Consider the following 16,019-nt stretch of genomic DNA (forward strand, 5'->3'; position numbering starts at 1 on the left):
TCTCTTAGGAGGTTGCTGTCCAGCAGTCTTATAAGCCAAACAAATTAAATCTGACCCTTTCTGACCATCCTGAAGAAAAGATAAAATACGGGGAATCCTCACCCGGCTCCAGGGGAAACCCTTAGATTCGCACCAATAAAGATATTTACGCCATACCCTATAGTAGATCTTGCGAGTAACAGGTTTGCAAGCGTGAAGCATAGTATCAATGACCGCTTCAGAAAACCCATGTCTACACAGAACTAGGAGTTCAATATCCAAGCAGTCAGCTTCAGAGAATCCAGGTTTGGATGGAGGAATGGACCCTGAATTAAAAGGTCCTTCCTCAGAGGTAACCTCCAAGAAAGAAGAGATGACATCCTTACCAGATCCGCAAACCAGATCCTGCGAGATGACATCCTTACCAGATCTGCAAACCAGATCCTGCAAGGCCATGCAGGAGCAATTAGAATTACTGATGCTCTTTCCTGTTTGATACGAGCAATGGCTCGTGGAAGGAGAGCAAACGGAGGAAATAAGTATGTCAGAGAGAAGATCCAAGGAACCGCTAGAGCATCTATAAGAGCGGCCTGAGGATCTCTTGACCTTGAACCGTACTTTGGAACCTTGGCGTTTTGATGAGAAGCCATCAGATCCAACTCTGGAACCCCCCACCTGAGAGTTATCAATTGAAAACCTCTGGGTGGAGAGCCCACTCCCCGGAATGAAAAGTCTGCCTGCTCAGAAAAACCCCCTCCCAGTTGTCCTCCCTGCGATGCGGAAGGCAGAGAGGAGACAATCGTGAGACTCCCTCCACTGGAGAATGCGAGTCACCTCCTTCATTGCTAAGGAACACTGAGTTCCTCCCTGGTGATTGATGTAAGCCAACGAGGAGATATTGTTTGATTGAAATCTGATAAACCGGACTAAAGCTAGTTGAGGAAAAGGCTGATGAGGCATTGTAAATTGCTCTCAACTCCAAGATGTTTATGGGAATAAAAGACTCCCCTTGAGTCCAAAGACCCTGAGCCTTTAAAGAACCCCAAACTGCTCCCCAGCCTGAAAGGTTAGCGTCCGTGGTTACAATCACCCAGGATGATCTAAGGAATAATGTACCCCAAGACAGATGGTCCTGTGAAAACCACCAAGATAGAGAGACTTTGTCGTTGGTGAGTGGGAGCCATTGCAGGGAGGCGGGTGGCAGCCCATCGCTGGGAACATCCGGCCAATGGGGGATCTGACTCGTGGGAGCACGTGCGGAGGGGGGGGTCGGGGGGCATGAGCGTGCGACCACTAAACAAGATGTGGGGGTAGAGGAGGTTGGGAGAGGATGGTGGGAGGGGGGGTAATAATGTTTGGGATCTGGGAGTGGGAGGGGGGAGGGTATTAAGGGGGGGGCAGCTACACTACAGAAAAAGTGGGATTTTAAAAATATATTATATATATATATATATATATATATACATAGTAGAAATAAGAAAGGCACTCTCCGTATTTTATAGTGAGTAAAGTTATCTCACTATAAAATACGGAGAGTGCCTTTCTTATTTCTACTATGTATAATAATTGCTTAAAGAGCACCCCGGAGGCTGAATAAGTAGCAGTGAGTGTGGGATCCTGTCTGGTATTTATATATATATATATATATATATATTTATACTGGCAGACTTTCTGCCAGTACTAAAAATGGCGGTGACAATAGTGAGATGGGGGAGGGAAGAGAGCTGTTTGAGAGAGGTGAGGGAGGGATCAGGGGGTGGAATGTGTTAGGTGGGAGGCTGATCTCTATACTAAAGCTAAAATTAACCCTCCAAGCGCCCTACAAGCTACCTAATTAACCCCTTCACTGCTGGGCATAATACAAGTGTGGTGTCAGACTCTCATATTCTTGCTGCAGTCTGTTCCTTTAAGACCTTGTTCCAGCTCCCTATTTAAGGCTCCACCTCATACTTCACTTTGCTGGATTATTTTGTATGTACTCTCCAAGAGATACTACTGCCTCTGTTCAGCCTTTTTGCTTCGTTGTTACTTACAACTGTTTAAATCAACTTGCATCAGTTTACCACCTTCATAACTACAATACTGAGAGCAGTCACTTCGCACCTGTGACGTCATCAGCTACGGCCGGAACGCTCTCTGTCCCTCACTCGCATGCTTCCAGCCTGCTACAACATTCTGAGTCTCCTACATCTCTGTACCCATTCAGCTGAGCTCACACTTGACCGGACCCCTTGCTGCCAGGTTGTATATGCAAAACTCTTGCACACTGCATAACCCCTGCTTTGTTCCAGTCTCCTGCATAACGTTTGTTGCTGTCTGCATAACTTCTGCTTTGCTCCGGTCACCTCATATCACTGTGAAAGTGAATTGACATATGTATATGTGTGCTACATGTTTACATTAACTGACTTGAGTGCCATATAATCTGTTGCCTGCAGATACTTTACTTACTGAGTTTTCTCTGCAGCTATATCTCTACCAGTTTGCCACTACTCACTTTAACCTCTAGTTGGCTTTATTATATCTTCATGCCATTTCCACAAGCACATGTATTCAGCTGAGTATCATGCCAGTGAACAAAAGGCTATACTAAGACATTAGGGAAAACTGATACTATAGTACATAGTTGTTTTCTCTGCTGTCACATTAACCTATATTGCTCCACATTTAGGTGAGAACCTTACAAGCCTAATCACCAGCACTTTGGTGGTTATAACATGTGGTGCGCAGCAGCATTTAGCGGCCTTCTAATTACCAAAAAGTAATGCCAAAGCCATAAATGTCTGCTATTTCTGAACAAAGGGGATCCCAGAGAAGCATTTACAACCATTTGTGCCATAATTGCACAAACTTTTGATTATGCAAATGTACTGTATTTACTGGTCCTTTAAGAAACAGTCCGTACATTTTACTGAAGCGAGATGTGAGTACATGTAGGTAATAACCACTGCTAATTACTTTATACAGGTGAAGTCTGCTCTCATGGTAGAAATGTACTGTACCTGTTTGCCACCTAGTTGACTCTTCTTTCCAGACGTCTCTTCCCGACTCTTTCCCCTGGTTTTCTTTTTTCTCATCTCTTCTTCCTCCTTTTGCTTTAACATTTCTTCCTTCACCCTCCTTTCATTCTCCTCCCGAGCCAGTCGCTCTTCTTTCTCTCTGTGTGTTGACAAAGACAAGGAGAGCACACTTTATTGTTATTACTCTAAAACTAACACCAGGTCCACCCTTAGCTTTTGCTGGACCCTGGACAATACAAATATGTGGGTCCTCTCTGCCCAGCTCCCATAATTCCCTACCCCTGTGTGCCCTGACCCCTTTATCCCATCCCTTGCCCCAACATTCAGATAGCTATTTAAAGAATAACACTATATATTACACCTCTAGATACCATAAACCCTTCTTCATAAACAAAATACAGGATATACATTGAACCTTCTCATACCCTAACCCCCCAAAACCATGGGGCCCTGTGCGGGTGCCACCCTCACCCTGCCCAAAGGCAGATCTGACTAGCACTGCTGGCCTGTTTGAATATTCTTTAACAAAATTGCTGTGATAAATAGAAGAAAAAGGAAAATTTGATGTTGATATGATGTTAGTGCACCTGTCCCTTATCTACTCAAATAATTCAAATTTAATTGAATAAAAAAACAGACATCATATCAATGAATTTATAAATTAGTAAAACTACTAAACCATTTATTTTGAACGATTACATAGAAAAATATATTCATGATCCAAAAGTAATGTAGTGTAAAAATTACATTCTCCAGATATATTTTAACTAATGCACATTAATATTACTTGTTTGTTAACAATAAATCATTTTAATAAATACAACTTTTTGACACTAATAGAAGACAGCCTCTTCTAGATTTATGTATTTATCTTTATATAAGTAATAAAAAGTATAGGGAGAATAAGTTGTCCTGTTTTCTGGACAATAGCTGGAAAAGTCAAAATCCAGAGGGACTGCTCCTAAATAAAGATGTTACAACAAGGAAAATGAGTGACAAAAAAAACATCTGATTAAGAGATTATAGTCAAATCTTCTTCCTATTTCATTAGTGACTACTGATAAATTCATACTGAGGTTCCCATTAGAATGCAGGTCCAGAGTGTACAGTTCCCTCTCAATCAAACACAAAGGTACTGAATATCTCCTAAAACAAATACATGTCTATAAGCTAAACATTTACGCAGACTGAGGCAAAGTGAGCACTACCAGTATGTATTGAGGGGTGCCATTAACCCTTTCACTACTAAGCTATTTTTACATTATTGTAAATCAAATGTTAGTGAGTGACCCACATAAATTTTAGATATTTATTTTTTAGCAGGCCCAGTAGATTCAGAATAAACCATTATTATATTTAGATTTCATGACGTGGAATAGCTTTGGCAAAAACTGTAAAAAATATTGTATATTTTTGTTAATATTTAAGTAAATAATATTAAAAATGGCCAGGTGACCACTGCTGTTACTGTGATCACCATAAATGGATATGAAACCCAAAATGTTTCTTTTTTTGTTAATCCAACAGAGCATACAATTTAAACCAGCTTTCTAGTTCTATATATATTTTTTTAATTATACATTTTTCTTCTTTATCTTGGTATCTTTTGTTGAAAAGCAGGGACGTAAGCTTAAAGGGACATTAAACACTTTGAGATGGTATAATATAAAATGATAAATTGTATATATAAAACAACTCTGCAATATACTTTCATTATTTATTTTGTCCTCTTTGCCTGTAATTCCATTCTGATATTGTGAGCTTTTCAGTTCCTGTTAGAAATGGAAGTGCAGAACACTGTTAAATCCAGCACAACCATTGGCTGCACACTCTAGTGACCTATGTATAACTGTCCTTAATTGGCCACAGCAGAGAAGGTAACACAAGTTACAACATGGCAGCTCCCAGTGTTTTATAGACACTAAAACTTTACACTTATTTTGTCACTTTTTAAACAACTAATGAAACTTTAAAAAATACATCTACATGTTAGTCAGGGACTAATCTTTTCTTTGAATGCATCATTCTATCTAGCACTTATTTAGTGTTTAATGTCTCTTTAAGGCTGGCTCATTTCTGGAGCACTAGATGGCAGCAGTTTTGCAAGAGCACTAGATTGCAGCACTATTTCCTGCCATGTAGTGCTCCACATTCCTACCTAGGAATCAACACAAAATACCATGGGAACAAAGCAAATAAGACAATAAACGTAAATTGGAAACTTTTTTAAAATGGTTTGCTCTGTCTGAATCACAAAATCATTTTTTTGCGTTTCAATATAAATGATCATGAAGGGTAGCCACATGTGAAATAGGGGCCAATACAAGCTTGTGGGGGTTAGAATATAGATTAGAGAGGCCCCTTTGTGCAGTACAAAAAGTGATCACCTGGCTGAACAGACAAAATCCATATATTTTTAAAGAGATGGACTTGTCTACTATAATATAAACTTTATCAGGGGTCTTTAGATATAACAGATTTTTTTATTAGGCTTATACATTAACATTCCCAGCAAAACCCCACGTGCTGTGCTTTTTCTTTTATTATATAGATCTGGATATTTGTACTATTTGAAAGAGCAGACACTTCTCTTTCAAATGAGGGGTCTTGGAGGTCTGTGGCTTGTAAGGAAGCTGAGACCCCCATCCAGCTCCGTTAGCTGCCTGTTACAGTGTACTTCCGCCCCTCTGATGTCACCATGCACGCTCGTGGTGACATCACCGGCACGCCCATGTACCTCTGAGAGGGCCACCCACTATACTACCAGCGATTGGTCCTGCAGTTAACGGGAATCACTGATCCTGTGTTGTGAGAATGGGTCGTCATACACTTACAGACAGCACTTTGCTTGATGACCCGTTCCCGTCATGAGCATCAAAGCAGTTAATTAATAATTCTACCACAAGAACATAGGAAAATGATGGCTCGTGACAACTTCCTGAAAGCTTCTAGTAATCGCTTCATTAAAGGGATATGGAACACAAACATTTTCTTTCATGGGTCAGAGTCAGACAGAGCATACAATTTGAAAAAAAGTTTCAAATTTACTTCTATTATCAAATTTGCTTCATTCCCATGATATTCTTTGTTGAAGAGACACCTAGATAGGTGTGCTGCCGTCTAGTGCTCTTGCAAATTTATAACATTCTTGTAAAACTGCTGCCATATAGTGCTCCAGGCACGTGCACACTTCTGAGCTTACGTCCCTGCTTTTCAACAAAGGACACCAAGAGAACAAAAATGATTTGCTAATAGAAATAAATGAAAAAGTTATGCAAACCAGTCATGAAAGTCATGAAACTTGGTGGATAGAGTTTTTTTTTAAAATTTAATAATAAATATTTTTTTCTACAACAATTTTTATGAAAGAGAAACAAGTGTTGAATTCACTGCTTTTTAAGCATAATCCGATTTATATATAAAACCAGATAACTGATTATTGCAGCCAGACCTTTTCCTACGCTCTTGCAGGGCAATAAGGCGTAGTTCATCAATACGTGCTCGTTCATCAGCAGGAAGATTATCATATTCCTCTTCATCCATCTCTTCCATATGAGCTTTCTCCTGCTCCTGTGCACTCAGCTGATCCTTCTCTGTTATAGCATGAAAGAGAAATAAAGCCAATTAAGGTCAGATATATGGCAGGGTTAGATTTGTGAAGTCTGCACTGTGTAAAAAAATAATAAAAAACACCACATAATTTTCAGAGTTTTAACAGAAAAAAAGGAATCTAAATTCCTATAGGAGGCGCTATAACTAGTGTATGTATATCTGGATGATACAACACACACTCTCAATATGGATAACAAGTCAATAGTTGTATACTCCTAGTATATATATATATATATATATATAATAATATATATAGCACACACATACATTTGGATAGATAAGGATGAATGAATGAAAACAAGTGTGATGTGTAAATGAAAACAAATGTGAGGAGGGGTCAATACAACAGAAGACCCATCAATTATATAAAACAATTGATCATACAAAACCAGTCCATTGGTATATCAATGTATTGGATCACGCTCCATTATAGAGTCACATTATAATTAGGGATAGTTCACTGTAGGTATTAGACACTAGAGTATTAATAATGTACACGTACACCCATAGGGTTGCACTATTTGTTCCATGTACAAGCATATTTTCTTTGTATAGACACTTGCTGGTATTTAGCATAATTCCGTTTGTTATCATGCAACATCAACAGGGCATTATTACCATTGAGCCATATCACAATGTAGCTTTTAGGTAACTATTTATAGATAGCACTTCCATAATCATGTCACATGTGTTTTTTTCTCACAAAATAATATGTATGTTTAGCACCAACACAGTGCTTATTAAACGGTTAGAGCACAAGATCACATCCCATTCCACTTCATTTCCTTTTTACACTTATCTTATTAGATTTGTGCTGCTCTTATATCCACACATTAGAGAATAGATCCACCTCCTTAATTGACAGGTCACTACACTATATATCGATTTCCACTCAACCTATCACTATCGTTATACATAGGCGTCATTTAACACAATCTTACGTTAGTTATAATCAGTGTATTCCTTGCACTGCCTATTGAGTTGACACATACGGGTCCAGTATGTGGGTGCTGCCCGGAGCTCGTATGGGGATTGGTTGTTTAGCCTATCTAAGCGGTCCTATAGGGACACCAGGTTAGTGACGTTTGAAGTTCACCGGTCTGGTTTAGCGTGTTAAGACAGTAATATGGGAGTTTAGAAATCCGCTTAAACACGTTATATAGAACCATTGGATATACAATCATGTGTAAAGTTCGGCTAACACTAAAAAATGCAGGTGCGTAACATGCAAATACCGATGAGTATAACATATGGCTGGTGTGATCGCTATTATGTTTTAGCTTTATAAAAAAGGTCTTGACTTTAACTATATGCCATCACGCTTTAGCTCCACTAAAAAGGTCTCGACTTTAACTATATGTTACATATTGACACCCTGGGATCTGTAAACAAAATGTTGAAATAAGCATTACATTTTTAGCTATCCATAAGATGCAGGTGTGACAATAATATACTGATGAGACAAACGGTTTTTGATTGGCCTGCATACAAATTGAAGGGGGAGGGTTGTTACATACAAAGTTTGGTAGCGTAGCCTTATACAAGGGACACTTCTATACTATGTTTTTATGCCTGATGAAACGGTTTGTTCCGTGAAACGCGTTGTATTATTGCACTTATGCATCACTTAAGCATGAGTTATTTTTAATTTTGTTTTATACACTGTTTTATTAAAGAATTTCAAAAGTTTTAAACTCTCATTGCTGTGTGCACTATATACTACGCTACCGAGGGAGGGCTTGTTATTGCCTTCCCAGTGCCTCCTTTGCTGATGTCTCCCTATCCTTGAGAGCTGAAATCACCTGAGCCCTGTTATTCATTTGTGAGTGACTGCATCGTTGTATCCTGATATTGCCAGTGTTCAGCTGGCTGGTCTGCTGTTAAAAACCAGCTTGCTCCTATTGGCACAAGAGAGTGCCTTCATAAAATGTTAGTACCCTGTGTCTCCTGTGTGTCAACATCTAGTTTGTTATACTGATTCACACATACGGCGCCTCTATCCTTTCCTGTGTTTTATATATAAAGTTATAGGGAAAGGGAGCAAAATAAATAATGAAATGATTACAATTGTAAATCTTAAAATAAAAAGGTTTACTATTAAGAATTATTCATGTTTTCCTTTTAAGCACAGTGAAATAGGAAAGACCATCTTTCTAATATCACAACGCCCACTTACCTTAAGATTTACCCTCAAAATTACTCTGAGATTATGCCAACAGATTCGGCAGCACTATAAACATAGGTCTAATATGCAAGGTGACAATAGGAGACAAAGGGATAGAGGACCCTGCCAAAAGTTGCTGTGTTGTAAATCAGCTCTCATGAAGGGGGTCTACAAAGCAGTTGAGCTCATAGACTTACATGCTAAGCTCACGTATAAACCAGCAACTTACCTTCCTTTTCCTTCTGGGCTTTCTCACGTGCTTTGACAACAGCATATTCCTGATACAGATTAATGAAGTATATGTGCTTGCGATTATTAAGAGCTTTCAGCAAAGTATGGAGTGAAGATGGGACATTTCGAGCAAACAGGGTTTCTAAGCCATCAAACACCACTCCTTGGAAGCAGTCATTTAGCTAATAAAGAGAAAAGGCAGGTATAACGTCATGCACAATTAAAGATAAATGTAACAATATTTATTATGTGACAACTGATATAAACAAGAGGACGAGTTATTCTACTCGAAGTAACACACTGTGCAGATTTATAAAGGGACTAGTTGTTCCTTCTGAAATAATTGAATAAAGTGCAGCAACAACAAACAAGTGAGTTGCATAACTTAGTGAAACACTGAGGGCCAGATTACAAGTGGAGTTTTAATTAACGCTTCTGCTTGAGCGTTAACTGCGCTAGCTTAAGTTTAGATTTTTGTGCTCGTTGGGTTGCGCTCATATTATGAGTTGAAAGTAAAGTGTTTTCGCTCGCGTGCTAACCCAACGAGCACAAAAAGCCGAACTTAGAATATTGCGTGTGCGTTCACGTATTCCCTCATAGAAAACAATGGAGAAAAAAAAAGTGGGAACAAAAACCTACTCGCATGCAAACCCGATCGCATATTCTCATGTGCACTAACCTGACAAGAAAAACAAAATTTATGCTTACCTGATAAATGTATTTATGTCTAGACACGGTGAGTCCATGGAATCATCAATTACTGTTGGGAATATCACTCCTGGCCAGCAGGAGGAGGCAAAGAGCACAACAGCAAAGCTTTTAATTATCACTTCCATTCCCACAATCCCCAGTCATTCAACCGAAGGAAAAGGAGAGAAAGGAAATAACACAAGGTGCAGAGGTGCCTGAGGTTTAGACAAAAAAACGGAAAAAAAGGGGTGGGCCGTGAACTCACCGTGTCTAGAAATAAATAAATTTATCAGGTGAGCATAAATTTTGTTTTCTTTCTTAAGACACGGTGAGTCCACAAAATCATCAATTACTGTTGGGAATTTCAAGCTAGAGGACACAGATGATTAGGGAGGGAAAAGACAGGGAACCTAAACAGAAGGCACCACCGGTTGAAGCACCTTTCTTCCAAAAGAAGCCTCAGCCGAGGCAAAAGTATCAAATTTATAACATTTCGAAAAAGTGTGCAAAGAAGACCAAGTCGCAGCCTTGCAAATCTGTTCTACAGAGGCCTCATTCTTGAAGGCCTAAGAAGAAGAAACAGCCCTAGTGGAATGAGCTGTGATTCTCTCAGGGGGCTGCTGTCAAGCAATCTCATATGCCAAATGAATAATACTTCTCAACCAAAGAGAAGTAGCAGTAGCTTTCTGACCTTCACATTTCCCAGAAAAACACACAAACAATGCTGAAGACTGGCGAAAATCCTTAGTCTCCTGCAAATAAAATTTAAGAGCCAGCACAACATCAAGGTTGTGTAACAAACGTTCCATATGAGAAGAAAGATTAGGACAAAGAGAAGGAACAACAATATACTGATTAATATTTCTGTCTGAAACAACCTTAGGAAGAAAACCAAAGATGGATAGCAGTCAAAAACAAAACCTTCCAAGATAATAACTTAATATCTATTGAATGCATCGGCTCAAACGGAGCCTGTTGCAAACCTTTAAGAACAAGGTTAAGGCTTCAAGGTGGAGCAACAGATTTAAACACAGGGCTGATTCTGACCAAGGACTGACAAAAGGATTGCACATCTGGCACGTCCGCCAGACGCTTGTGCAACAAAATAGATAATGCAGAGATCTGACCCTTCAGGGTACTGACAGACAAACCCTTCTCCAGGCCTTCCTGGAGAAAAGACAAAATTCTTGGGATCCTGACCCTACTCCAAGAATATCCCTTAGACTCACACCAATAAAGATATTTACGCCAACTCTTATGGTAAATCCTTCTAGTGACAGGCTTACAAGCCTAAATGATGGTCTCAATGACGACTCGGAAAAACCACGCTTAGATAAAATCAAGCGTTCAATCTCCAAGCAGTCAGCTTCAGAGAAACGAGATTTGGATGAAGAAAGCGCCCCTGAAGTAGAAGGTCCTTCCTCAGAGGAAGTCTCCACGGAGGTAGAGACAATATTTCTACTAGATCTGCATACCAGATCCTGCAAGTCCACGCAGGAGCTATTAGAATCACTGACGCTCTCTCCTGCTTGATTCGAGCAATGACTCATGGAAGGAGAGCAAACGGAGGAAACAGATATGCCAACCTGAAGGTCCAAGGAACTGCCAGAGCATCTATCAGAAAGCCCTGAGGATCTCTCGACCTCGAACCGTTCTTTGGGAGCTTGGCGTTCTGACGAGATGCCATCAGATCCAATTCCGTTAACCCCCATTTGGTTGTTAACCTGGAGAACACTTACGGATGGAGTTCCCACTCCCCGGGATGGAAAGTCTGTCTGCTCAGGAAATCTGCTTCCCAATTGTCCACTCCTGGGATATGGATGGCAGATAGAAAGCAATTGTGAGCTTCTGCCCACTGAATGATTCGAACCACCTCCTTCATGGCTAAGGAACTCCGAGTTCCCCCCTGGTGGTTGATGTAAGCCACTGAGGTTATGTTTTCCGACTGGAACCTGATAAACCAGGCTAAAGCCAGTTGAGGCCAAGTCATCAAGGCAATGAGGATCGCTCTCAACTCCGAAATGTTTATGGGGAAAGCAGATTCCTCCTGAGACCAAAGACCCTGAGCAGATTCCTCCTGAGACCAAAGACCCTGAGTGCCTTCAACGAGTCCCAGACTGCTCCCCAACTCATCAGGCTGGCGTCCGTGGTCACAATTACCCATGAGGGTCTCCAAAAGAATGTCCACTGGGCCAGATGTTTTTGAGACAGCCACCATGGGAGAGATTCTCTTGTTGATTGATCTAGAACTATCCTCTGATACAGGTCTGCATAATCACCATTCCATTGACCAAGCATGCATAGCTGAAGGGCTCTCAGATGGAAATGAGCAAAGGGAACAATGTCCATGGAAGCCACCACTTAGATTTGGATAGTTAACAATTTAATAACAGTTTACATAAATTTAGCAACATCCAAATACTTCAATTAAATCATAAACAAACATTCTGATGATCATATGTAGTTGTTAAACAGTTTAAAAGTATCATTATATTATAGCGTTTTATGTAACCAAGAAACAATTGTGTTAACATGTGAAGCAAGCATTTTTAATATAGATGCCATTTAAAGGGACACTCAAGTCAAAATAAACTTTTACGATTCAGAAAGATTATGCAATTTTAAGACACTTTCCAACTTACTTGCATTATCATATTTTACACAGTCATTTTATATGCACACTTTCAGGGGAACAATATACTACTGAGCATGTGCACAAGCTCACAGGGTATATGTATATGTCTGTAATTGGCTGATGTGTGTAACATGATACAGGGGGCCGGAAAATGGTAGAAAAAATAAATTTGACGTAAAAAAATCTACTGCTTATTTGAAATTAAGAGTAGGGGTTAATTTATTTGAAAATGCTATAAAAGATGCGATTCATATAGTGTTTTACTCTAAGGAAACACATAGCTGACATATATATGCTTATTTTTTATAATAAACAAATATTGTAATATTTTTAAGAGTGTTCTTGCAACTGTTTGACGAAAACGAGTTAGCTGAGGAAATCAAAGCACTCAGCATGTTTAAATACACCATTGGTCTGGTGTTTTTCTACATGTGAATATATGTCTTTAAATATCATGTCATGGTTGTGTGCCACTTGTTATATGCTATGTGGTGCCCCCCTCTGTGTTTAGTATCTAGTCTATAATCCTTTGAAATACCTGCAGTTTTGGACTTAATGTGGTGCCTGAGCATTTGAACTTTCATTTGAATACTCCTATTTGAAACTGGTTTTGTGGACATTACTCGTTTATATTGAGTTGTTCTGTGAGGTTGAGCACCCTCTTGTTTCTATGAAATAGACATTCTGTTCCTTTGTCTTAGGTGTGGATAAGTATAATACTATAAATGCATATATTAACTGTGACCTGTGTTTTCTGATTGACTGGAGTACTGCTGAATATTTCTCTTTTGCAGCGCAAAGTGAAAAATAAAACATCAGAAATCCAAGCAATAACTGAGTTTTCTTATGGACTGGAAAGGCCTCAGATTTTGAAAATCTTTTTTTTCGTACAAGTATAATCTGATTAACACACATTTAGAACAATGTCTACTTAAACTCTGACAACAGAAGCAAGTGTTATTCAAGATTAGATTTTTGAGTGTATACCTGCAGTCTTTCACTCAAGATCTCTTGCAGAAGTTCCTCTGGTAGAACACAGCTCATAAGACCCAGTTCACCCGCTACACTGGCACTCACACTCAGACGACGTTGTATGGGACCCCCGGGAAGAGCTGTGCTCTCTGTCTGCAAAATACAAAAAAAATTATCTGTACTACACAATGGCAGTAAGTAAAGATATAGATTAAAAAATGCAATATTGCAGTAGGCTACAAAACAATAGATTAAAAGAAGGATTTTAATGACATAAAGCCCATTGGAGTTGTATTATAGATAATAAATAATTTCAGACAATTCTTAGTTTACCAAGCACAAAATACCTGTGATCCTGCAGTGTCAGACACATGCTGCAGCTTGCCTCCTTGCACAGCATGGCTCTCTGATTTGCCCTTGCCAGTTACAAGACTACCTTTGTTGCCTCGTGAGAGGACAGATTGAGTAGCTGTTTTATTTTCTGGTACTTGGCCTCCCTCAGCAGTGTGTTTAGCCAAAGCTTCCACACTCAATGAGGTCTGGCCACCCAATGCCTCTGTAACCTGTGAGCCTGGAAGAGATAAACCAAAAGATCATGTGAGTTACATATTTGCAAGATTAAGTCCAAAGAAAAAGAACTAAGTTGAAGGGATAAAATGCGTAATGAAAAAACATTAATTTGGTAATCATTAACAAGGTATTGATTTGTGCATTATATAGTATAAGATTTTATAAAATGCCAGAATATATAGGTGGTTTAAATACAGACAATGACACTTGTGAGGTTCCTGAGAGTTATCATTGTTAAGGCGACGTCATATTCATCACTTCACCTATCTTTCCCGACTTCTTGTTAGTGGGCGTTCCTGCCATTTAACTATAGTTGAGAAGCGCCCAATACATGATATCTCACATGTCAAACGAGAAATGATAGAGTAGCAGAAAAACAGCAGAAAAACAATATTTACAACCACAAAACTCAATTTAAGTAAATGTTTACATGTGTGTTCTGGTAGGGTAAAGACGTTTCGCTGGAGAGTGTGTGATTTTTCATTCACACCTAATTGGTCCAGAATAGGGAATTCAGAGACTCTATTACCCCCTGTGAATTATCTTGTGGTCATATCTTACTATTTGTGAGTCCAATGTATAAACATCTATACCATCCAACTAGGCGCTAAAAGAAAAAGCCTCCTCACAAGGGAGGCTGGTGTCCCACCAGCCAAATTCTTTACTGCTGACACATCAGAGTGGTTAAGTAGATGCACACAACATCAAAGTTCCTCTTGTCAGGATTGAACCATATGGCAAAATAGAGTGAAAATCCACAGCTTTAGCACAGTATTATGAGCAAAATTTAATCACTTATTGATGAAATTAAAACTTACAGTTAACCGGACACATACAGGAGTGCAGTTATGAACAAACACAGTGGTTAGGTCCTCTGACACGTTTCACGCCTTTCTGGTGCTTTGTCAAAGATAGTGAGAGTTATGAACAGTGCCATATTTGAATTAGGCTAAAACACACCTTCCACTGTAAATAGCCAATGCATTGGTTTAATCATACGTACCCTCTCATTCATAACACCCACTATTTGACATCCCGATAAACAAAGATTAGAACAATGTCACATCATTCTGATGTAAAGCAACAATGTTAAAAGTGTTAAAAACGTAAATACAAAGGGCCAGATTACAAATGGAGCACTAAATATTGCTTGCAATTCTAGGGAAAGGGTCATATAGGTATTCACATAGTGATCTATCTAGAATTCCTAGATGTAATCCTCAATGGAAAAACTTTTTCAGCTCCAATTGGAACATTCACATTCTCCCTATGGTAATCTACTGCATTTTGTATGACTATAGGTCCCTCTTTGTCTGCGGAGTTATAGATAATTCTGTTCTATGATTCAAATTTTTCAGCTACTCTTTGTTTAAATGTAAGGTTCATTTTTATTTTTTTACTCTTTAATTTTTAAAGATTTATTTAAATGTATCAAATCATTATACATCTTTTCTTGGAACAGATCAATATAGTTGTTACGAATATTAATCGGATAAAAATTTAGATTTTTTAGATGTTTATTTACTTTCTTATGTTCACATATGTCCTTTATAGTTCTACTAGATTCACCAATCAATTCATTCAAAAGGTGTTCAAATCTATTTTACCCAAAAGACAAATGAACAGTAGACTGATCTTCACCTACAGGAGTATTGATTATAATAGTTGTACCATGTGATGTCATATTATTTACTACCTCTTCCATAGAATCTACATTATTCTCCAAATCAAGTGACAACAAATTTCTACTATCCATGTGGTCAATTTACATCAGTTCTAAAAAGGTCATAACAACAATATACATGCTATATTAGTATAAAAACAAAATATATGCTTACCTAATAAATGTCTTTCTTTCTTGACAAGGTGAGTCCATGGATCATCTAATTACTATTTGGAATATCACTCCTGCCCAGCCGGAGGCAGCAAAGAGCACCACAGCAAAGCTGTTAAATATCACCTCCCTTCCCTCCAACCCCAGTCATTCGACAGAAGCAAAGGAGAGAAAGGAAGCAACAAGGTGCAAAGGTGTCTGAAGTTTATAATATACCCACAAAACCTGTCTTAAGAAAACAGGGCGGGCCGTGGACTCACCGTGTCAAGAAAGAAAGACATTTATCAGGTAAGCATCAATTTTGTTTTCTTT

At 38.9% G+C, this 16,019-nt stretch overlaps 1 protein-coding gene across 1 annotated transcript in view; it reads right to left on the reverse strand.

The window, feature by feature from the left end:
- Positions 1-16,019, reverse strand: part of HYDIN (HYDIN axonemal central pair apparatus protein) — a 595,027-nt gene that overhangs the window by 257,655 nt on the left and 321,353 nt on the right. The window contains 5 exon segments of the mRNA XM_053719498.1: positions 2,982-3,138; positions 6,451-6,592; positions 9,005-9,188; positions 13,319-13,456; positions 13,651-13,859. Of these exon segments, the coding sequence (XP_053575473.1) occupies positions 2,982-3,138; positions 6,451-6,592; positions 9,005-9,188; positions 13,319-13,456; positions 13,651-13,859 (830 nt within the window).

Source organism: Bombina bombina, chromosome 1, assembly GCF_027579735.1.
Source record: "Bombina bombina isolate aBomBom1 chromosome 1, aBomBom1.pri, whole genome shotgun sequence".
In the NCBI taxonomy this organism is placed as follows: Eukaryota; Metazoa; Chordata; class Amphibia; order Anura; family Bombinatoridae; genus Bombina; species Bombina bombina.